This window comes from Rhinatrema bivittatum, chromosome 13, assembly GCF_901001135.1.
Source record: "Rhinatrema bivittatum chromosome 13, aRhiBiv1.1, whole genome shotgun sequence".
Classification (NCBI taxonomy): Eukaryota; Metazoa; Chordata; class Amphibia; order Gymnophiona; family Rhinatrematidae; genus Rhinatrema; species Rhinatrema bivittatum.
The window spans coordinates 79,178,719-79,203,335 of NC_042627.1; the positions used below are offsets into that span (position 1 = coordinate 79,178,719).

The window sequence follows — 24,617 nt, forward strand, 5'->3', positions numbered from 1 at the left end:
TAATATTCTGTTTCTATGAAATCGCAGTTAAGACAGTAGATAAGGAAAGCTGATCCACGTCTGCCCTGTTTCCTTCCTGTTGCATGTTAACTGTCACTGCATGTTTGTCAGACGGTTAGTTGAGATCGCATTTACAAAACGTGCAGTACATTTCACAATGCAACAACTCGCATGCATATTTTGTCTGCGTCTGAAACAAAGTTACCCAGATATTTATACACAGCTAGAAAAAAAATGTGAGAGAGAATAATGCCGACACCACCACAACAGATTCAGAATAATGAATACTTACTGAGAAATAGTGTTGGTGTCTAGGTCAACACAGCTAACATCTGGAGGAGGATCATAGAGATCGAAATACCGCGAGTCAATCCCCACGATGAACGGACATGGAGCACTCAGCACATCAGCCAATGCCAAGGGACAGAGAGGTATGTACGGGCAGGGCCAGTGAAACGGAAAGATCATCTTTGAAAAAGGAAGAGAAATTTACCTTGATTAATGGGGGAAGCCAGAGTAAGCCAAAAGCCTCATTTTAAATGGGTCCTGGGAGGTAGTTGGATAGATAAACATTAAACAATGGTTATACCAGAAAAATTACCCAAACAGTTGGTCTAACCACTTAGCAACATGTTTATTTTCCATCCAGAGCAGATTTAAAGCTGTTAAAAAGTTTGACAATTTTAGGGCTGTATTATCTTTAATTACAAACAAATTCAAAGGTTTTGTAGGATCAATACAGCTACAGGAACTCTACACCGTTAAAAGGCGAATTTTCAATACGCTGCACGTGTAAAATTTAGCATATACATGCATAAGTAGCCTTTACACAATCTGTATTTTATAAAAGCCCAAAATACACGTATTTTCATTTTTGCACACGTGGCTGTCCAGGGTGAGGCCAACAGTTACACAGGTTGCTATATTAAAACACACTTGTGTGCACAATTTTACATCTGCTAATTATCCGGGACAAGTGATATTAAGCAAGTTTATTGTGTGGTACTGACTGGGGTGGGAGAGTTCAGGCTGAAGAACCAGGAGGGTCAGGATGATCTGGAGAAAGACTGGGCAAGTAGAAAATTTGTCAGGGTATTCATACGAGGCTTGGCATCTTTTTTTTTTTTTAATTCATTGTCATTTTTTTTCACACAGTGGTGCAAGATGTAAAAGAACAAACAAGAAATAAACTTCTGCTGACAGGAGAGGAAGAATAATGGTTTTGTCTGAGGGTTACGTTACACTTCCAGCATCTGGTTAGCGGGGGAAGATCGCGTCACCTGTGGAAGCTCTCAAAGGAGTTGCTGCTCACAGTAGAAGACAGAAAGGAAAAAACGCAGAGGATTTGGGACGTGATTGGAAAGCAGAAGACCTGAGTTTGAGTGGGTGCCTCTGCCAGACTCATTGTGACTTCACCATGGCTCGGGCTCCCACTCAGGTGAAAGGTTCCGTATACTTTAGTCTGAATACATTGTATCGGGCTGAGTATTCCATCAGCCCTACAGGAAACAAATCCAGGTAGTGTTCAGTCACACGCGCTAGCTTTAAGTCAAGTCTTTTCTTGTCCTCCTGACCTTTGAGTGCAGATATTCCAAAACTTGCTTCCAGCTATTTGAAAATGAAATCAGAAACTGATTTTACAAAACTAGACCTGTTTTACTCTGTTATTGAGCTTCTCAGAATGGCAAGACGGCCTGTCACAAAATGTTCATACAGTCAAAGCTAGGGGGCTTCTACCAAGCACAAAAATAAAAAAATCTGTTCTGCAGGGAGTAGGAGGGTTAGGGCAATGGGAAATGAAAACTTTTTTTTTTAAGCAGACAAATACTAAAATTGGAGCTCCAGTTAAAAAATAAATGCCAGCAGCATGTCACAGCATCTCCCTCTCACCCCCTTCTATATGGTGCGTGCAAGCACGAGCATTAACTGGGTGCCGCTTCTAAAGCTCTCGCTGGATGGCCCACTGCCAGCATCTTCTCCAAGCACAGAGGATTGCTTAGTTGGAACTCTGCCTTTAATTTTATAAGTTCACTCTTAAAGAGCAATCCAGTGCATTGCTATTGTAATTTTGTTGTACTGTTTTTTGGGTTTTGTTTTTTTTGTTTTTTTTGTTATGTAGCCATGTTGAAAGCCATTCTGGGTCCTTTCTGGAGGACAGCCTTTAAATAAAAAATAACACAAAAAAAAAGTGATATAATGTCACATAGTGCTATTCATTTGGTCAGGACTCAACCACAGCAATCAAAATAAATTTAATCTTGGTCTTTCTAGTACAGGTCTCCTTTCCAGGAGCAATCATTGCTAGATACCTGTAAACTCCATAAGGCACAGTAGTTAAGAGTTCAAGCAGCATACAAAATATTTCAATAGCTGCCCTCAAGCATTGTTGCCCACTATTAAACCTACACATAAAATGATTAAGAAGTCTAGCCCCATTCCAACTATATAGGTTCAACCAGGCAAGGGGCTTTACATCCCCAAAAACCTAAATCCAATTATTGGGCAGGCCAAGCTGGGATTTCACACACTGATGAACCAAACTAGCTAAAACTTTTTATCAGTACTGCAAGCAAATAGAGAAGAGCTGTTGTGTGCGGGTGGAAGGTTAAAAACAAGTTCTGTCTTCCCCTGGGAGGTGCATTTATGTGTCTGTTTTCTGTTACCAACTAAATGTGACCTTACATGAGTCCTTTTAACTCCCTGTGCCTCAGACTGAAACCCAGCTGTAGAAACCCCACAGAAATGTGCTGACAAGCTGCAGCTCCGCTGGCGAAGGCTGTAAGACACCCAACCGTCCCATGTGGATGAAAAGAGAGCATAAATCCAAATAACCAAATGACAAATACAAGCAAACATTCTTTATTTTGTTGCCAATAAAAGCACAGACACCTGCAACAACAAACTTCAAAGCCGCAAAAGAAAGGAGTCACTTACAGAGACCAATGCCTCCGTCACACTAGTGAGGACAGAGGGTCGTAAGGAATGGATGAGGATTTTGTGCTCAGTAACTGCAAACACCAGAAGCGTCGCGGCGTTCTCAGGGCCCAGGTTCTGCAGCAGCGTAGAAAACTTCCCTCCACTGTGGTAAGATAAGAAGGTTGGACGTTATCAGACAACCGGGCAGAAAGGTGTAACATTTGTATTAAAACAGCAATAGCAGCCTGAAGCCAATGGAAGTGAATGATCTTTGCACAGAGCAGAGCAGCACACGCCTGTCTGAAGCAGGAGCGTCAGGTTATACGTTGCAGCCCACAAAGTGCTCGCAGAAGGTTCCGGACCAGGACTAAGGGACAGGATTTACTGCTTGAAATCCAGCAGGGTAACACTGGAAGCACTGGGATCCAGACACAAGATCCAAGCTCCTGGCTGCCCTTATAGGTTTTGCGGGGGTGTGAGGGGAAGGTAGAAGTGATCTGGCAAGGGTGAAAAGGGGGAGGAGGTTACCCCAAAGCTATGGCTCTTACATTATTTTTTTGGAGCGGGGCGGGAGAGAAGGGATTTTTGGGCTCAGGGCCCATAATTTTAATACCTGTTTGGGACAGCTCAGGGATCTCTGGCTGGGGAGGGTTGGAGGACGAGGCTGTGAAGCCAGCTTGGGAGGTAGGACTTTTCCCCCCACATAATCACTGCTTAATTGCCAATATTCGGTTAAGTTAAAGTTATCCAGCTACACATACCTGGATAACTTTGCAACCTGACTGATAACCTTCAAACTCTAGCCGATTACATTTCAAAGTTATCAGAGGTATTCAGAGGGACATTTCTCTCAGTGAATATTCAGAATTAACTTGTTCTGCTAAAGTTAGTTGGATAAGTTAACTGTTGGAGGCTTTTTTGAAATTGGCACCTGTGATATTATTTTCCTAAATATTACCAAAAGACCTGTAACTTTGCAGTTTACAGAAAAGCACAATTTGACTTTAAATATTTTAAACCTAAACCTGGTTAGTGCAGTTAGTGTAGCTGGGTTCAAAAAAGGTTTGGATAAGTTCTTGGAGGAGAAGTCCATTAATGGCTATTAATCAATTATACTTAGGGAAAAGCCACTGCTATTAATTGCATCAGTAGCATGGGATCTTCTTAGTGTTTGGGTAATTGCCAGGTTCTTGTGGCCTGGTTTTGGCCTCTGTTGGAAACAGGATGCTGGGCTTGATGGACCCTTGGTCTGACCCAGCATGGCAATTTTTTATGTTCTTAATAGGAAGAAACCTGAAGCATCAGATCGAATGTCGGTATATAAAAATAAATAAATAAAACAGAGGTGTTTCTCAAAGTGTTAAGAGCCTACAGTACCAAAAACCTCCTCTGATGCTTTCACCATTTGATTAAATAGTATTTCAGCAGGTCCCAAAGGTTTGCGTCATAAAAGCACAGAACCATGCCCGAAGTGGCAAGTTACCAAAAAGATAATTATTGCACTACAAATTATATTTCATAGTAATTGCACTGAAATATTATGGTAATATATGGCAGCCCAGAAAGCTCCGATGCCCATTATCAATAGAGTCCAGCTATTGCACAAACAATTATGTCATCTTATTTACAGAGCAACATAAATTTAAACTAAAAAACTTTATTTGAAAGCAGCAAGATCTTATATGATTGCACACCTAGCTACAGCCTTCTGAAGTAAACTGTTCTATTTGCCTACCATGGTTCTATTACGCAATATTCATGACACAGAGTATGGCACAATATTTTCCATTCAGGGAAGCAGTTACTGACAATGCCTGTTGCACGGGGCTACAAGCACCAACCAAGCATGGCAGTCTACTTGTCAACTAACCACACACAGCGCAGATTTAAAAAAGCAGAAACAAAGGACAACACTGTCTTCCTGGTAACTAGGAAGAGGATATGGTGACACAGAAATACTCGTTAATCTTATTTCCTTCATTTGTGAAACATTTCCACGACAGACCCATCGTGAAGTGCAACACAATATACAAAATCTATAAGATACAATACGCACAGTTACAAGTTCAATAAAATAACAGCCTCCTTTCTTTATATGAACAACCCTCACAAAACAACAATTAACTCCGCACACTCTTGTTGACTATATAAAAAAAAAAAAAGCTGCTAGGAATAACCATGCTTTTAATTTTCTTCAGGAACAAAAGATAGTCTTTACCAGCCTCAACTCATGGGGGAGGCTACTCCAGATTTCTGGCACTAGCACTGAAAAAATACATAGCACCTAGCTCTTTCACCGGCCATTCACATACATCTGGAATGATTAATAACTATTCTGAGGACCACGAAGATCGATACCGAACATATTTCTACAATTTGCCTGTAAGATAACTAGGGGACATGTTATTCATAAACCATTATTTCTGGAACCTTTGGTCTGTCCCAGTATAGAAAATCTTATGTTCAGACATTTAAATACCACCTACAGAATTCTTAGTGTAATGCAATATTCCACGTGTAACCAATGTAATTCCTGTAAAAGTGGAGGCATTCAAGCCCTAGATTTTAAAACTCCTACCAACTGGGCAATGTTATGCTGGATCAATTGGAATTGTTTTAACCTTTCCTTTGGTAAGCCGACAAATAAAGCACAGTAGTACTAAACATCGAGGCCTGGACCATCATCACCAAATCCTGGGGCATAAGACGGGGCCTAATCTGTTTCAGCATCCGAAGAGGATCAAAACTAGAACTCTAAACTGAGGCCACTGCGCTTGTATCGTCCAACTCAACGCCATTAAAATCTCAAAATTTCATACTTAAATATTTCATAAATAACGTCTGCCCATACATGTGAACAAACTCCGAGCCAGAGAATCAGACTTTATAAGGTTAAGCATCAATGTATTAGTCCTACACCACTGGGGAATTTGACAGACAACCATCAATTCTCCCCTGCTCTTCCAGCCCACACCCAACTATCGGGAAAATAATCTGTCTCTCATCAGCAACATGAAAGAAATACGAGTGAGATAATCAAATTTGCAGATGACACAAAATTGTTCAGAGTACTTAAATCACAAGCAGATTGTGATAAATTGCAGGAAGACCTTGTGAGACTGGAAAATTGGGCATCCAAATGGCAGATGAAATTTAATGTGGATAAGTGCAAGGTGATGCATATAGGGAAAAATAACCCATGCTATAATTACACAATGTTGGGTTCCATATTAGGTGCTACAACCCAAGAAAGAGATCTAGGCATCATAGTGGATAACACATTGAAATCGTCGGTTCAGTGTGCTGCGGCAGTCAAAAAAGCAAACAATGTTGGGAATTATTAGAAAGGGAATGGTGAATAAAACGGAAAATGTCATAATGCCTCTATCGCTCCATGGTGAGACCGCACCTTGAATACTGTGTACAATTCTGGTCGCCGCATCTCAAAAAAGATAATTGCGATGGAGAAGGTACAGAGAAGGGCTACCAAAATGATAAAGGGGATGGAACAGTTCCCCTATGAGGAAAGGCTAAAGAGGTTAGGACTTTTCAGCTTGGAGAAGAGACGACTGAGGGGGGATATGATAGAGAAGTTTAAAATCATGAGAGGTCTAGAACGGGTAGATGTGAATCGGTTATTTACTCTTTTGGATAGTAGAAAGACTAGGGGGCACTCCATGAAGTTAGCATGGGGCACATTTAAAACTAATCGGAGAAAGTTCTTTTTTACTCAACGTACAATTAAACTCTGGAATTTGTTGCCAGAGGATGTGGTTAGTGCAGTTAGTATCGCTGTGTTTAAAAAAGGATTGGATAAGTTCTTGAAGGAGAAGTCAATTACCTGCTATTAAGTTCACTTAGAGAATAGCCACTGCCATTAGCAATGGTAACATGGAATAGACTTAGTTTTTGGGTACTTGCCAGGTTCTTATGGCCTGGATTGGCCACTGTTGGAAACAGGATGCTGGGCTTGATGGACCCTTGGTCTGACCCAGTATGGCATTTTCTTATGTTCTTTTGAGAGTGGACACCCAGGTTTACCAAATTTTTACAATGAGACACTATAAAGATGTTAAATATGGCACCTCTAAAGTTTCTTTGTTTTATGTCAAACTACCAAATTTACGTGATAACCCAGCAACAGTGCTGTACATCGCAATACAGGAGACCCACTTTCAATTTGAGAAGAAAACCCTCATTTCTTGGTTTAGTAGAAGCTGGGGACATTACGAAAGCAGTGACTTTATAAATGGCGCGGGCCATCCAGTGCTCCTACCATGTGACAGGGGCCGGCCAATGGCACGGATACCCTGTCACATGGTAAGGGCAAAGGGCCATCGGCGCCATTTTGATTAGTGGCAGCCGATGGCCCGGGAGCGGGAGATCGCTCCCGGGACCCCCTCTGGACCACCAGGTACCTGTAAAATGTTTTTTGGGAGGGGTCGGGAGGGTGGGGGAAGCAAAGGGATTAGTTTTAAAGGGTCGGGGTGGGTTTAGGGGTTATTTTTGTGTGCCGTTTTTCCCACCCTCCCCCAAAACGATAAGAGAACCCCCACGATCAATATCGTGGGGTTTTCCTATCGTTTCGGGGGAGCCCCCGATTTCTGACGATTTTGAAAATATCGACGCAATTTTCAATCGTCCGAAGCCCGATTCACATCCCTAATCTGTAGCATTCCTTTATCATCTGTAGAACCCAAATATCATTAATATCAGAACCAACAGTTTGTATAAAACCTCAACCTTCCTCTAACATGCAAATCCTCTGGGATTCTGGCTAAGTACTCTGGGGGGGAAAAAGTAAAAAGTCCATCCCTCATTTCAACTGGATTGTCATGTGTGTTTTGGAGCTTCTATGGTTGCAAGGGCAAGAGCTCAAGCTCTGTTGCTGATGGGGCAATTGTACAGAAGGAAACCATTTCCTTGCTGCATCACTCTGGTACTCTCTAGAAGTAGAGCGTGAATCAAAGGTGAAAGCAGAGTGTTTGAAGCATTGGTCTTTCAGCACATTTACCACCTCTGTAACCTTAAATCTGAAGATATTCTACTGCCAGTGAGCCCACCATGCATTTCCTTTAAGGCCAGAAGCTCACACCAGGGGAGAAGCTCTAGATGCCATATCAAAAGTGTCACCGCTTGAATGGATCTTGTGCTTTTCATGCTCCTCACCTATCTTTACTGGGGAAATGAAGTCATCCTGATTCTCTAGAGGGAGAGACTCAGCACACTTCAGTACTCTTTGCAGAATGGTATAGATGTACTGGATCATGAAGGATAATAAGAAGGAACTAAATAAAGCATTCTGCAAGATAATTCCTTCCCATAAACGATCCAAGATCCTTGGCCTCACACCCCAGGGATGATGAAAGAAGAATTAGACTTCTTAGCTCTTTACAAGCCAGATTTCGACAACCGCAGATTCATACGGCAGCTGAACTTTATGGAATCTGGGAGCTTCCTGAACATAGTACTTAAGTCTGTCTTCTGTCCAAAAGGAAGTACAGTGAGCAGAACTTCCCACGTCTTTTTCAGGACATCCTGGAAAAACTGGTTCACGGGCACTGCCACCGGCTCCTTAGAGGAATCAACATATTTAAGAGGTGCCCTGGGCACACCTTCCACCTCCAACTTAAAGGGAATGATCTCAGCTATTCTTGGCAAAAAGGGGGAGAAGAATCCTCAGGATTGGGGGGGGGGGGGGAGGAGAGGGAAAATCTCATCCTAGCCTGTGGAGGACCAGAGATCTGAAGGGATCTGGAGACTGCTCCTAATCAGAGTCAGGATCTCCCAAGCCATGAACACAATCCCAAGATTTCTCATACTCCAAAAGCAGATGTCTGAGGCGGCACCAAACCTAGTATCTTACCCTCAGACAGCAGGGGGCAAATTTTAAAAGCCCAAACACATCAATTGGGAGATGCGTACACAAGTTGGGCCGGCACATGCCGAATGAATTTTAAAAGCCGTCCAGATACGTGCATATTTCCCGCTGCACGCACATCTCAAGCGTTTTCAAAAAGAGGCACGGCATGGGCGTGGCATGGCCAAGAAACGAGCACATGAATGCTTATGCCCCTGGGCACACAGCCAGAACCAGTGCTGCGTAAATTTCTCTCTTACAGAGAAGATGCAAGTTAAAAACAAATTGCCATAACTGAGGTGATTTAAGGTTTTGGGATAACTTGAGGGAGTGAAGGCTATTAAACTAGGGGGGTTTGGAGGACTGTTAAATGGGCAAATTGGATGAACTGGTGAAAATTTCCCGATTTACATGGTACAAGTGGAATTTGTGCACTCGTTCACGTGCCCACTTAAACTTAGGGACACGTGTGTACACGGACAGGCTATTATATAACATGTGTACATATATGCACGTAGGTTATAAAATGGCTGCAAATCTGGGTACGCATCAACGCGCATGCACAAAAGAGCTCCTGCGTGCCGGTCTGAACGTTACCATCCCTATGAGGGAATCAATCAATGCTGAAAATCTGGAGGAGTTCCCCTCTAAGAAGCTGTCTACTGTGACTTGGTGAGAATGGAACTCAAGACTTCATTGTCAAATTGCTCTGTGGCTTAGCAGGGGTCTCAAGAAATAGTCCCATCGGCATCACAGCTGACAACAATGTGCTCAATGCCAACATTACCTGGATCCTTTTAAGTGAACGAGCATCTCATAAATGTATTAAATAACTAAAAATATTCACCCGCTTAAGGTACCAAGAGAACATCTCAAGGTCCTCCTATCCAGCTTCTGCTCAAAGAATGTGGGTGCCAAAACTGCAAGAGTTACGGTAGGTAAGACGACATCCTCCTGAGTAACCAAAGGAGATGCACAGATGTTTTTGGTATGGCCTCTTAGAGACCAATGCAGCCATGTCACAAAGTGAGAAGCTGAGCTCACTTCTGGACAAAGCCATCTGGGAGTGGTCAAAGACACTGCTGCTAACTCACAGCTCTCAAGACTTGAGCCTCAATAACGGACAACGTCAATGCTTCGATGCCTGTGCAAGGTGTAATGCTATGCCTCCTTGTGCCTGAACGCGATGCCGAGGAATCCGCCTCGTGTAAGTAGTGGATGGAGTGAGCAGGTTCCCACCTTCTTAGCTCTTGGTCAGACAATGACAAAGGATCACCAGGGCTCAGTGAGGCTTTTGGGTTCTTCAATACCAATGCATTAACACTGATGAGGATGTATTGGACTTTGAGATCAAACTGAATAGGTGGAGTAACTTCAATCTTGGAGCACATGTCACATTTAGGGACTTCATGCTCTTGAGTCCTATGAGGGTCAGTTATGATCATCTTTCAATTACAAGTTGCGCACAATTTGAAGCTACTGACTTCTGCTACTGTGAGGAAAATATGTGCAACAAAACCAAACAATGTAATTGTGCCAAAAAGGGAAGAACCTGGAAGCTGAATAAACCTCCCTAGGGAAAATAAAAGCTCCGAAACCTAATACCTGCCATTGAAAAGTAACTGTAAATGTAATTAAAAACAAAAAACTAAGGTGAAAAAGGGCAAGAGGTGCCTAAGGAGGCCTGAATCATAAGTGAAAATCTTTCCTAAGAACATAAGAAGTGCCAATGCTGAGTCAAACCAAAGGCCCACCCAGCTCAGCATCCTGCCCAGATGACTTGTAGAAGCCCCTCAGATACCACACCAGAGACTATCCTGCTGAATAATGGTTAATGGACCTGCCCTCTTGAAACTTATCCAAACCTTTTTTTAATTCAGCTAAATTCCAGCCTTAACGTTTTCTGGCATCAAATTCCATAGTTTAATTATGTGTTAACTGAACTTCTAACTTCTTCAACCGTTCTTTTAGATGTAACTAGCTTTGTTATTATTCTAATTATCTCAACTGTTCATTTGTAAAGCACCGTTGCTAGACGTTATATTAAATGGAAACTGATGTGATGTTACTAAACGAATGTCGGTATATAAAAGCTGCAAATAAATAAAATACATTCTAGAATGTGTTTTAATCTACTACTAGCATTTTATGGATTGCCCCTAGTTCTAGTATTATTGGAAAAACACAGCCCTTGATTTTGTAGACACCTACATAGAAACATAGAAAACGGTCCATCCAGTCTGCCCAGCAAGCTTATGGTAGCACCAACTTTAGTTTCACAAACCGTCAAAGTTGGGGCCCTTGTTGGCTGCTGTCTGAGTCCAATTCCCCATTACCTCTTGCCATTGAAGCAGAGAGCACTGTTGGACTTGCATCCAAAGTATCAGGCTTGTTGGTCAACTGTAGTAACTGCCGCATCAGCAACTTACCCCCAGACCGTAAAATCCAATGTCCTTGTTGGTTGCTATCGTGCCTCCTCTTCTAGAAAGCCCTAGTCTGTTGAGCCTCTCTTAATAAGGGACCCATTCCAGGCATTTAATCATCTGTGTCACCTTTCTTTGCACCTTTTCTAGTTCTGCTACAGAACCTTTGAACTGTGGTGACCAGAAATGCATGCAGTGCTCAAGGTGCAGTCACACCATGGATCAATACAGAGGCATCATGATAGTCCCCGTCTTGTTCTCTATTCCTTTCCAAATAATTCCTAGCATTCTGTTTGGTCTCTTGCTGCTGCCACACAGTGAGCCGAGGATTTCAAAATATTTTCCATAATGACTCCAAGATTTATTTATTTAAAAATGTTTCTATACCGTCGTTTAGTGATATACCATCACAACGGTTTACAAATAGGCACATAAATAAATTCGAGATGGATTGTACTTTAACCAGAGGGTGCCGCAGTTGTTCAGATACATGATTCAATATTATAAGCTATAAGTAAAGTGTATTAAAATTCCCTATATGGGCTAACCATAGATGCTGTAATTCTTTAACTTAAGTGTGATAAAATAAAATAAAAAAAAGATCAGTTTATTGAGTGGCAATGTCTAACAGGGAGTTTTAAAACTTAATCTACTCTTTTTCAATTAAATATAAGCACAATGTTACTTGCCTTAGTGGAAGAGGAGATGAGACAGGCTGGCTGAGAATCACTTTATCATGTGGTGAGAGCTGTTGGAAAAAGTAAATGAATTATTCTGTATAGTTGCAATAGTGGCAGGTAAAATAATTGATACAAACAAAATAAATATCTTATTGGGTAAGAGCAAGAAAATCAATACTGCATCTTAGATATAAATCAAATAGTAGAATTTGTAAACTGATTGTATTACCCTAAAAAAGGGGTCCCATTCTTTTTAGTTAAAGTTTTTATTCCCCTTACCAGTTTCTGCCTCTCCTCCTTTCTCAGACAGCATCGCATGGGCCTCTCAGGGTTCCTCACCAACCCAAAGCCTCGCTGAGAGGGAGGGGGCAGAAGGAACGAACAGGGCCCCCTCCTCCAAGAAGAATGGTCAGATGGCTCCTGGACCATCTTCTCTCCCTCTCCAGGCCTGAGCTCAAGAGACCCCCAAACAGATGTTGAACTGAAACTCAGATCCCTCGTACTACTGCGCTACTGCCTGAGCCACAGGGTCTACCTCTAGTTTAAGAGCACAGAGGTCTCCTGCAGTGAGGTTCTTTATAAACTTACCAAAAGGAGGAAGACTCTCAGGGCTGGAAAGTAACCCTTGACAAGATGATGATATTTTCAACTAGCAACAGCAGATGATCGCTCATAATTGACAATTACTAATGCACTCCTTGCCCCTTGCATTACAGCCCTGTTGGCAGGAACGCCAAGGTTTTTAAAAACAGATTTTAAGCATTCCTTAAGACATCCCTTCATTTTTCTTCAAAAACATTAGCCAGGGATCTTGATAATTTGATAACCACAAATTACCAAGATATTTCAGGTTGGCAATACAGATCTGTAGGGAGAACAGAAATACTGTGAAATTTCAGACTTAACTAGTTCTCCTCACTCCTAAACCAAAACTCAAAACCAGTCATGAGCAGGTCATGCCTCACCCTAAGGAAAGGAAGGCCCTGTGTAGAGCAGTGGCCCACTGTACCCAATCAGTTCCGACAGCAGAAACCTTGCTGGTAGCTGAGCACATAGCAAGAAAAAGGAGGGAAATAGTGTCCAATGTCCAACTTATTGTTCTCTCAGTTAAATTCACTTCAATCCCCTTTTTACCCCCTCAAACAGATCGGCAGCATGTTTTTGTACATTAGTATCATTTGTCTTTAGATCAGATGTCAATACTGATAAACAAGGCAGCATTAGCATCCTTGCCTTCTTTCAAGAAATATCTTTTAACTGTGCAATTTATCTTCTCTCTCTTGTTTGGCTCATCTTCCTCCATTTATGAGAGGGGTCTAAAGCGGAGACGCCGTCCTCCTGCCATTATAACCCAATCAAAGCGACAGTCCTGAAACGTTTGCCCTTTGTATTCCACCAGGATTCCCTCCCGACGGACACTGCTTCTCGCTCAGATTTGAAGGACTCTGATTTTAAGTAATGCAGTTTGAACAGAAAAATGGGAATAACTGGCAAAGCTGCTTTGAAGAGTTGCTTATTTTGTTCTGGAAGGACACCAAGCTCTTTCAGGACTAGGAAAAAAAAAAATCAAACAAAAACCCCCACACACCAGACTTACCTGAACTAAAATCCGTGGTCTCTGAGGTGATGGGAAAGGAACATTGTTCATGAAATGAGAAATATGTCTGAGATAAAAAGGAAAGCACATAAGTTACAGTTTATTTGGCGTTATTTTTCATAACCATTATGAAAAATGAAGGATCTTAATTGGAATAATTCCAATATTTAGCCTGAGCATGTAGGACAGTAGCGTAACATAATAAAACGTCCATTCCCCAAACAACCCAATCAAAGTACATGGTTTCTATACTTGAAAGACAACAACACACAATTCCATCAGGCTCAACCCTCTTCAGATTATCTTGTTTGGCAAGAGAAAAAGGGCCGACAGTGGCAAATACTATCAGGCTGCCTCCTTGTTCTCCTTCTCCGGTCATACATATGAGATATTTAACATGAAATAAAGACTCTGTATTCACTTATCTTTGACATTGGCTTATTTACAATGATTGCACAGTTGCAAGCTTGGCTGTTTCTAGTGCTATGCTGTACTTGCCAACTGTTTCCCACCCCTATAAATCTACTTCAGTTACCTCCTACCAGTGTTAAAATGCGGCAGCACAGCAACATATCACAAACTATACAGTCCTACCCCCCGCCCCCCCCATGAAGGAAAAGATTTTAAGATAATTAAAGCCAATATCTTTCACATTTCAAAGTAGCATGCACCTGTTTCCCTAACAGTACTCTAAATCCACTGGGTCACATTATACAATCTCTCTTCCATCAGATAGTCAGTCATTGGCCCTCGCAAACCATCATGGAAAAAGCTAGCCTTTAATTCAAGATCTTTCTTAACGAGGTACAATACTCTATAATAGCATTACACTCTTAACCTGGCTTACTGTTTATGTAGGTTAAAATATGTTAAGATGCAAATTAGTAACAGCTAGAATTCGTTAACTATCAACAGTTTGTAATAAGCATAGCATAGTTTTTTGGGGTTTTTTTTTTTTTTTTTTACTACAGCAAATACCATACATCTTACTGCAGAAATATTGTGAATGGAAGAAAATCATAGCCTAACACAACTCCCATATTATCATAACACAAATATTGCATAATCATATAAACTAAAACAAAGCTTTGGAAATGGGGAGGGCAATTTTCAAAGCAATCAAAACTGTAAGGGTGCATTTTCTTCAACAAACTAGTGGCAGTGAAGAAAAAGAATTACTGCACAATGAAATTGCACTGATCAGACTTGTAGAACTATCCAAGGCTGCTGAAATGCTAAGAAGTAGGTTGAAGGTCAGCAATGAGTTCTATTTTTGCCTTCTGGGCTCAATTTAAATAAATCATATGACTTACAGGAATACAATCTTATTAACATATGAGATAAAAAAAAAATAATGCTAACCAGTTGGAAAATGTTATGCAAACTAACCCATTGGTGTGTAAATTTAGGGAAGGTGACATTTAACAGACTGGAACAGCTTGGGAGCTCTGAGCTGGGGGTTTACTTTGCATTGTTTAGAAGGCTCCTATTGTAAATATCTTATAATGAAGAACTAAAGATTTTTCTCTTACTGGCTGTTGATATTCAATGTTTAACTCAACAAAATAGAGCTAATGTCAGCTACTGAAGCAGATGGTAAATTGACAGGGATTCCAGATTACATGAAATTAGGAAAGTGTTCTCTCTCTCAGAGAAGGCAGACAGACTTGCTCCAAATAGATATACTATACTAGTGTTATAAGGTTCTAATTTGGAGAATAAAATCAATGTGAACTATGTTCTTGGCCCTTTTTTATTTATTTATTTATTTAAAATAATTTATATACCGGAGGCTCCTGTATAATATACATATCACCCCGGTTCACAAAGAACAGTAACTATCGCTACAAATAGCGGTTTACATAGAACAGAATAAAAGAAGTTTTACATTGAACAAAAACTAAGTAACAAGTTTTTACATTGAAGTCAGCATGTGTAAATTTCTGATTAACAAAGGAAGAAAAAAATAGATCTGAATAACTCGTTGTGGGCTTGAAAAGACTTTTCTTCGTGTTCTTGGCTCTAGGGGAAAGCTTGTTTGAAAAGCCAAGTCTTAAGTTTCCCTTTAAATGTAGAGTGGCATGGTTCCAAACGAAGGTCTGGAGGGAGCGAGTTCCAAAGTGAAGGGCCCGCTGTGGATAATGCACGTTTCCTCAGAACGGATTTCGCAGGTTGTGTGATTAGTCTGTTCTGATAGGCGCTTCTGGTTGGTTTCACAGATGTGTGTAATTGAATTTGGAATGTTAGGTTGAGAGGTGCGATGTTGTGTAAGGCCTTATGTATCATCATTAAAGACTTGAACTATGTTCTTGGCCCTTTTTTCAGGTTTTAGTAGAAATGTGTCACTTTTGTTTTACTTTATATATGAACAAGAGTATAAACAAGAGTAAGGAGAGAAGGAAACGTTTGACGCAGAATTATTAGCAACCTCCTTCCTCATGCTACACAAATCATGCACAAATGCTTAGAGGTGTTGACCAGGATGATAAAAGGGAACATTTCCTTCTCTCCTTTAATACACAGTTCTACTTCATTGCGTTATGTCATTCACGTGCAAAGGCTTCATTTGTAGTTAGTTTCTTTGCAATGGAACACCATTGGTTTGAAGAACATTTCTTTAAAATTAGAAAAGTTTTGAATATAAAATCCAGATTAGTTGTGTCTCGACTGTGCTGTGTGAATATTGCCCTCCTCAGCCTGGCAAAAGCCATAAGTGGGCTTCCACAGTGCGTAGACTGTTAGGCGGGGGGGCCCGCATGCCATGTGATATATTCAAACGTACACGCGATTGTTTCCCCCTCTGGATGCTCACAGGAAAGAGCAGCTTCTCATTCACGTGGCCTTATATGAATTGCCAAAGGGAAAGCGGCCACGTGAATTCCCTCTGAGAATTCAGGTAAAGTGTGGGCATTAAAACCGCACTACACATTCTGCTTCAAAATTATCCCTTCATTTTAAGTGGAACTCATTAAAAATCGATATGAACGTGCAACTAGCTAAAGAAATCCACAGCCAAATGAGACAAACCGTATTATAATAAATGTGGGTCAGAGCTCTCAGGATGACAACTTACTTTTCAATAGGTAGAACGTGAGGGCCAGAGATGGAATATCGATAAAGAAAAGTAAGAAACTTCTTAAAAGCATCAAAGAAAGGCCAGTGAGAAAGGAGACATATACATTTGTTGACATGGATAGCTCTGGAAGAATCCATCCTCTTATCATCAGAATATCCTAAACCCAGCTGGGATTGCTGTTTTTCTGTAAGGTTCTCTTCAGAATATGGCTCATAAAACTGAATAGCAGCACCATATACCTGCAAGAAACAAAAAAAACAAAAAAATAACTCCACTTTTTTATGAATCTGAGCAAACATGCATTTGTATTAATTTTTTCAACCAAGCAAGCTTTAACAATAATTCTATCATCTGTAAGCTTAAAATGATTTTCTTCAATACCTTTTCAGCAGAAGCTCCAGTTAATACAAATGTAGAGAAAACAGGGAGTGGGTATTTGCTATTTGAGGGCCAACACTCTATCGTTGCCCCCATGGGAAGGCAGAAGAGAGGCACAGACTCTGGTAAGGGGAATGATTCATAATCTTCTTCAGGATATCTGCATATTAAACCTACAAAGGCAGAAATAAATGAGAGAGTTATACTGAAGACAAAAATCAAAACTAAGTTCTGACTGAGCAACACAGAATTACACAGCATGGAAACAGAAAAAAAATTCATAGGTTGGTAGAAAGGAGGGTGTATGAAAGTGAGAACGCACTGCAGAACCCTCGGGTACTTCCGTTTGCATACACAGTGGGTCACAGGTACTGAAGGGTTTTGTCCATTTTGTGCCTTCTGGGAAAATGCTTCATACATGAGGCTCAGGGAAAGGAAAGCAAGCTGTGGAGAAGCCAGAGGTACCTTAACAGTCCTAGAGAAGTCACAAATATGAAGGCATTCCAATAAGCTGCAGCTGGGGTCTGCCCACCAGAAGACTAGCATTATGTGGCATTAAACTCAAGGGCTGCTTTAGTTAATGCCTATGTACAAAGCAGGTTAATGTGCGTTATTTTTATGCCCGTTATTGTTACTGCCAGTTTGATGGCAGCACAGTGTGTTTTAGTACCATCATTTTGGTTTTAGCATCACAACCAGCAGGAGGGAAACCCTTCTACCTGGTGGTGAAGTTTTTCAAGACTCCAGGCTGAGTCTGATTGAGGGGGTTGGGGAGAATGGCACCTGATTGGCCCGGAAGCCACTCTCACTAGTGTTGGGCCACAGAGGATAAGAGAAAGACAAGGGGGCACTCCATGAAGTTAGCAAGTGGCACATTTAAAACTAATCGGAGAAAATTCTTTTTTACTCAGCGCACAATTAAACTCTGGAATTTGTTGCCAGAGGATGTGGTTAGTGCAGTTAGAGTAGCTGGGTTTAAAAAAGGATTGGATAAGTTCTTGGAGGAGAAGTCCATTACCTGCTATTAATTAAAGTTGACTTAGAAAATAGCCACTGCCATTAGCAATGGTAACATGGAATAGACTTAGTATTGGGTTCTTATGGCCTGGATTGGTCACTGTTGGAAACAGGATGCTGGGCTTGATGGACCTTAGGTCTGACCCGGTATGGCATGTTCTTATGAGTCTAGGTTAGGGGAGTTTCCCCTGCTGATGAATGTGGCAGCATTACCATGGCCACGTTGTCTGTCTAACGCAGCCACAGTAAGTCCACTGTTTGGTACATCAGCCGTTCAAGCCATATGTAGCACTGGCATTAGAACCAGTAGGTAACACTACGATGACGGTTTTAATGCTGGTTAGTTAGTATGTAGGTCCCTATGTCGAAAATGTGGTTGTTTTTTTAAAGAAACATTTTCCACATGAGCTATACAGCACCACAGGGTTCAGGCAGCTCTGTTCCAGGGATGTGGACTCATTGGCTGAGGACTAAAAGAAAGGAGGAAGAGATCCTGGCATGCGCCAAGCCTGAATGTCCCGGTGCTCTTCAGCACACTCCGAAGAATCCTTTCCTAGACTGCCTGCTTAATGTTAGCCCTGTAAGGTAAAGCCCGCAGCTAGAACTTGCTAAAATGCCTTGATGAATGAAACCATGAAAGCAGAGCTAAAACCTCAAGGCATAAGTAACGGTGGCAGTGGTGCCACTTCTTTGTCAGCTTCAGCCAATGGAACTGGCTACAAGGATCTTTGCAAGAGAATGCATTTACATTTTAAACATGTAGCAAATCTCTGGCAAAAAAAAATAAATTACAAGACAATAGAAAAAAAATGTATTACTAGCACATAATTATATTTCCTATAAACAAATGCCTTAATCTGGAAAGCTACACTTCTTATTCTTAGCTTTCATTTCTGATGTGACAATTGTTTTAGGGCGTTATCTCAGACAAAAAGCTGAAGCAACCCTGAATTAAAAAATTGGTGTAGCATGGGAATCCGCTGGCAGGACAGACAGCAATAAAGGTAAAATCAATTAATCTGTATAGGGGATGTAAGCAGGAAATGGGCAAAATAAGTGATTGACTGCCAAAAAAAAAAAAAGAACCATGAAAAATGTATGTAAGACTGGGAGATAGGAACAGATGAAATATGCAGCTAGTTCTATGACAAACCTAAAGAAAACAGTGCACTCACCAGCCTTGTAAGAGATGGCATTGGTCTTTGCCACAGATTTCTTGTAACACAAGTACACAGCTGATCCCCACTGTGAAAAGAAACCCAGGTCCCGTGACTCCACCAGATCAGATAATCATTATAAGAGACGTACGTACAACATATGGGAAAGGAGGCGAGTGAAGCTACTCACAAAACAAATCACGTTGGCGCATATCCCCAGCCAGCCAAGAACGCAGCATTTAGATATAACTGCTCTTCACTATTACTAACCCTTCCTCAAAGCTGGACGACAGAGTGTGTTGGGAAAACCGGGCTTCATCACTCTGCTACAGGTAAGTGTGGAATGAGAGAAGGTACGCAGAAAGTGGAAGCAAGATGATATGGCGTGCAGCTAAATAATTCTTTGTTAATGAGCTTGGAAAGCTACATGTTTTTCCCCACATTTTAAATATTTAAAATATGTATTTTTTTTTATGTATTATTGAGGGAAGGGTTGACAGAGTTAAATGCTATGTTTACTGCGCTCATCTACTTAAAATGACAGAAATCCAGAGAGTAAGACAAATGATCCATATGTGCAGACATGTACTATGCAAAGCCTGGGAGCATTTTGCTGGAAAACCTCATAGCAGAGTTCTCGCCTCCAGACCATTTCAGTTTTCTTCACAGAGGCTTACTCTTCCAATTCGCTTAAATTCATTGACCAATATTACAAGACACAGAGACGTGGCATGCCAGAACAGAACCTTACAGCTCCAAGCTGAGAACTGCTCGACTGTAACAAGAATTTCAAGAGTCAGCACCAGTTCAGCTTTCACAGGATACATTTTGTGTAATCAGGACCAGAAAGGGGGAAAAAAAATCAGTTTTCATCTAATGGTAAAAATGGAAGCTACAAACTCTTGCACTGAATTTAATCTATGATATTATGCCTCCCCCTCTTTTTAAGTCTTGTGATCAGCAACATTTGTTTGGGAGTAGAGGTTAAAAAAACAAAACAAAACAGTGTGCGCAGAGCAGACTTCCAAATTCTAATCTGGGCTCTTCCATTGGTTTGTTACGACCACACTTAAGTGACTTTCTCTCCCTGTCTCATTTAATCTACGTCTAAATGGGTAAAGCTAATGTACTTACCTGTAACGGGGTTCTTTGTAGACAGCAGGACTGATCAGCCATGCAGCTGGCACTGCCACAGGGGTCTCCCTCAATCTTTACTGCAGGATGACTAGAGAGAAGTGGGAGGGATTGTGTGGCAGATTTGTCCTACTGTTTACAGAAAACTCCCATTTCAGGTAAGCAACTTATGTTCTCCATGAGCAAGCTACACGGTAATCAGCCACACAGAATGGGGACTTCCAAGCTGAGGATTGCATGCAAGCATGCATTTTATATTAGTAGTGAAGGAAATAAAAATGCTTATGAGAACTGCTTGGAGAAAAGGTGAAATTTTCTCAGGTTAGTTATCGGCAGTGACGGTGGCAGTCGTGCAAGTTAGCTTCTATGGAAACAGAGCAAAAATGGGCTAGGGAAGCTGCACAGAAACTCCGACTTGATGGGCTTTCGCCTTATTATATACAAACAATCAGGATGACAACTTCAAAGTAAGTAATGCAATCAGAAATCCAAGTGAAAAGAGCTCTCTTTGTAACTGAAAAACCTATGTTAAATGGGGCTGAAGGAGTTGGATAGTTAGGAAGACTTTTCTATCTAAATATCGTGATAAGAGCTCTCCTGCAGCCAAAGTAGGGGCAGCTTATTCGCCATCACTGACGTGTGGTCTCAGGAAAAAATGATGGCAATATAATGGATTGACTTAAGTGAGAGACCACTTTTGGTGGAAATTTAGGATGAATTTTCAGAACTACTGTTGTGGAAAATGTAGGCACATGGAGAGTATGAGACTAGGGCTTGCCAACTTAGTTACTCTCCAGGCAGAAGTTACATCTGTCAAAAACAAAACCTTCCAAGAGAAGAATTTGAGTTCTTCTGTTGCTAGAGGCTCAAATTGTAATTTCACGAGTTGAACTAGAATTATATTTAGAGCCAAAGGAGGAGTCGTCTTTAACAGGAGGTTTTTCATGAATCTCGTAATTGTAGGCTGCTGGGAAATATAAATTTTCCCAAATTCTTGTGGTAGGCTGCTACAGCAGTAAAATGAACTCCGACTGAGTTAATTTTCAATCTTGAGTCAGACAGAGAAGGGAATAGGACATGGAAAGGGGTTGTGATGTACTCAAACATCAGAGAGAAAATCTTGCCCATTTAAAGCTGTAAGATCTTCTGGTAGAGCATTTTCTCCATGCTAGAATAACTCACTTCTGTAGGCAACTGCACAGAAGAAAAAGAATATAGAACATGATGGCAGATAAACTATCTGCCCACCCATTTCCTGTTCAGCTTTATAGTCCATTCCTCTCTCCCACAGGTTCTCTGTGCATGTGCTAAAAACTTTTCTGAATTCTGCTCTCTCTTCATGCAAGCAGTCAGAGCCAAAAGACTGAAGGCTGGAAAAAAGATTCCCATGGTACTGCATGGTCAGGGATGGGAATATCCTTAATGTTAATGGATGCTGAACAGCAAGGTGTTGAAGTCATGGAAACCAAAGATGACATTTAAGAAAAGAGCCTATAAAAATCATTAGATCTTTTTCTCTTAACTGTTGAATTGTTTTAGGTGTAAGTGGAATCAGGGGGAATGCATAGAGAAGCTCTTGATTCCAAGGGATTGAGAAGAGATCTGTCCCTAGATTGCTCCTTGTTGGTCTCCCAGAGTAGTAGATGGGGAATTTGATAGTCAATGGCGTTGCAAAGAGATCTGCTGGCATGCTCTAACATTGAAAATGCTCCCGTGCATTATGACAGTCCAATGATTTTTTTTGTGTGGCTGTAGTTGGCGACTTAGTGCATCAACAATCTCTGAGGAGATAGCTATCAGATACTTTTTTGGTGGGAAATTACTCGTTTCCACATCCTGCAGTCTCTTGATAAAGACTGAAAGAGCCCGTTCCTCCTCATGTGTTGATACAGAACACATTGCTACTTGGTTATCTTTTTCAATGAACATTACTTTTTCCTTTAACCAGGGATTGAATGTTTTCAAAGCATTGAAGACCACTTAAATTATCTAGAGCTGAGAGCAATCCTGTGCAGCAGCAGCTGCACAGGATTGCTGAGCACCTGTGCATGCTCAGTAAAACGTCCTCTATTTTTCTGAGCTTTGGGAGAGCTTTTCTGTCTCAGTGCGGTCAGATGATGTTACCCTGCTTTTGTGGCCGATTACTACCCTGCCTGTCCACAGAGAACATTAACAATGCTATTCCGCTTCTTCCCACTCCAGAAGCTGTCATGGAGGGTCATAGAACTGAAAATACTGCAGAACTAGCCACTAGGAATGATTCAATATTTTGTTTTTACAAGCAGGAACTATAAATTATGGCAAGCTGTTTTACCCATATGTACATAATGTACCATGCATCTATTGATGTGTTTGTGGGCATAAGGGAATTATTTTTGGTAGCTAAGATTTGTTGCATTCCAACAACCTAAGTAAAAAATACAGGACACTAGACAGTAATCCTTAAGTAAATCCCAACAATTTAATAATTTCTAGCCTCAATTCGCGTACCATTTTGTTTTGGATCCAGCAGGTTGCTCCTGCTCCTTCGGCATTCCAGCACAGTCGGAACCTGTGCTGAGATCAGACGCCATGAGCCTCCAATTACAACTATCCTGGAGTTTTGCACTACTTTATATTAACTCCCAGTCACACAGCCTCAGCTAGGAACCCTGCAATTACTAATCCACAGATCTGGCCATTAGGTTTCACCCCTGCACAATGACAGACTCCTCCCCGCTGCTCCCCAGGGACTGCAAACACCACCTCCACAGCACCCCCAGCCCCCAGTGACCCAGAGAGCAAAAGGCCTGACCTGGGAATGAAACCCAGGCCCTGTGCATGGCCAGTGCACGGTGCGGCCACTGAGCCACCACCAGACTGGCTGCCACACGACAACACTTAGCTGAGGAAAAACGCATCAGTACTCAGAATCCACCATTAAATGGCCTAGCGGTTCTTAGTGTCCTTTTTCAGTATGCCTGCATCTGAGAAAAAGGAAGCACAAAGCTTACAGAACAAAGAACGAGAACATTCAAGAGAGTAGCAATCTCTCCCTTTAAATGCATTGCACATGAAGCAGTCCTAAAGCTAATCTCACCATACTGCTGTTGAGGTTCTTGTCGACTCTGCAGAAGGTGTGTGGTGGGCTCTCTCCTTTGCTGGGAATAATTATGCATATATCTGTGACAGCTAAGGAGTTCTGGGTCACGTTTGCTGAGGCTCTCCGGTAAGTGATGAACACTCGTTGGGATGAGCTGCTCCCACTGATATTTCCAGGACGGCCATGTGGAGTGGTCTGAATGATTTCACAGCCCAGTTTTAACCTCTCTTTCCACTCATATAAAACCCTAGGTAAAAAGGGACAGATTTTAGTATTGTGTACTGTAGAACAACATAATGAAGTTGGGACAATTCCCTAAGGAATATACTTTAAAAAAAAATAAACAAACAGGGGGAGACAGTAACAATGATATTTAAGGGGGGGTGTAACACATGTACCTGACACACAGTGTGACCTGGCCTGACGGCATCCCTTACCCCACCACCACAGGACCTTCACATACATACGGACAGGAAGTGCAATCACGCTGCACAAGAAACTTCTCATTGCACTAACACATCTGTGACTGGCTTTTGACTTATACTCCCTTGATCATGAGAATACGATTAGTTCTGTCACTTAAAGAACAGAAATACATTTAGAAAAAAAAAAAAAAAACAACTTTGGTCAGCTTTCTGGTTTTAAAATAAATGCAGACAAATCTGAAGCACTAAACATTAACTCACTTGAGAGAGAAAAGTGAATGATCTGAGATTGAATTTCGGATTTTGTGGGGCTAAGAAGAGCATTAGGTATCAAGCAGAAGGAATAAGTTGTGTGATCTTAACGATGCGCCTTTATTTATGGCAGTTTTGAAGGATCTTTCTAAATGGACAAGAAGCAGCTGTGAAGATGAAAAGCTGCCAAACACGGTCAACTGAAATACCCAAAGAGAATTAAACACTTGCAAGGGAGATTTCTGATTACATTCGGAACTGCAGGTCCCCTTGAGTTGCAGGGGGTCGGCCGGTGTACCTAATTTTTATAACTTAGGGCAGCGAGAGAATGGAGACAACTTTACAAGAACAAATCTTGGAGTAAAATGGAACGGTATTGTCTGGGAGAGTTGTCGCCGAGATATTTAATGTGGGGAGCCTAGGAAAGAGACAGGCTGGTTTCAAATATTCACAATCCTTTCACAAATATGGACTAAACTCTTAATTCTCCAATTAGATTTAACGAGGCTTTTCTGTGGTCTACGGAGATGGAACCAATTTATTTCAAATAAGAAGATGAGTAGTTTTTCAGATTTGAGAGCTACATATGGCTTGCCTCAGTCTGATAACTATCAATATAT

General features: G+C 41.3%; 1 protein-coding gene across 6 annotated transcripts in view; it reads right to left on the reverse strand.

Moving 5' to 3' along the window:
• DENND4A (DENN domain containing 4A) overlaps positions 1 to 24,617 on the reverse strand; it is a 123,775-nt gene that overhangs the window by 69,623 nt on the left and 29,535 nt on the right. For all 6 annotated transcript variants that reach the window (XM_029575097.1, XM_029575092.1, XM_029575095.1 and 3 more), the window contains 8 exons: positions 23,318 to 23,567; positions 19,123 to 19,192; positions 16,934 to 17,103; positions 16,550 to 16,791; positions 13,477 to 13,543; positions 11,889 to 11,947; positions 2,935 to 3,079; positions 293 to 468 (listed from right to left, as the gene is read on the reverse strand). In XM_029575097.1, the coding sequence (XP_029430957.1) occupies positions 293 to 468; positions 2,935 to 3,079; positions 11,889 to 11,947; positions 13,477 to 13,543; positions 16,550 to 16,791; positions 16,934 to 17,103; positions 19,123 to 19,192; positions 23,318 to 23,567 (1,179 nt within the window). The remainder of the gene's footprint in view (positions 1 to 292; positions 469 to 2,934; positions 3,080 to 11,888; positions 11,948 to 13,476; positions 13,544 to 16,549; positions 16,792 to 16,933; positions 17,104 to 19,122; positions 19,193 to 23,317; positions 23,568 to 24,617) is intronic.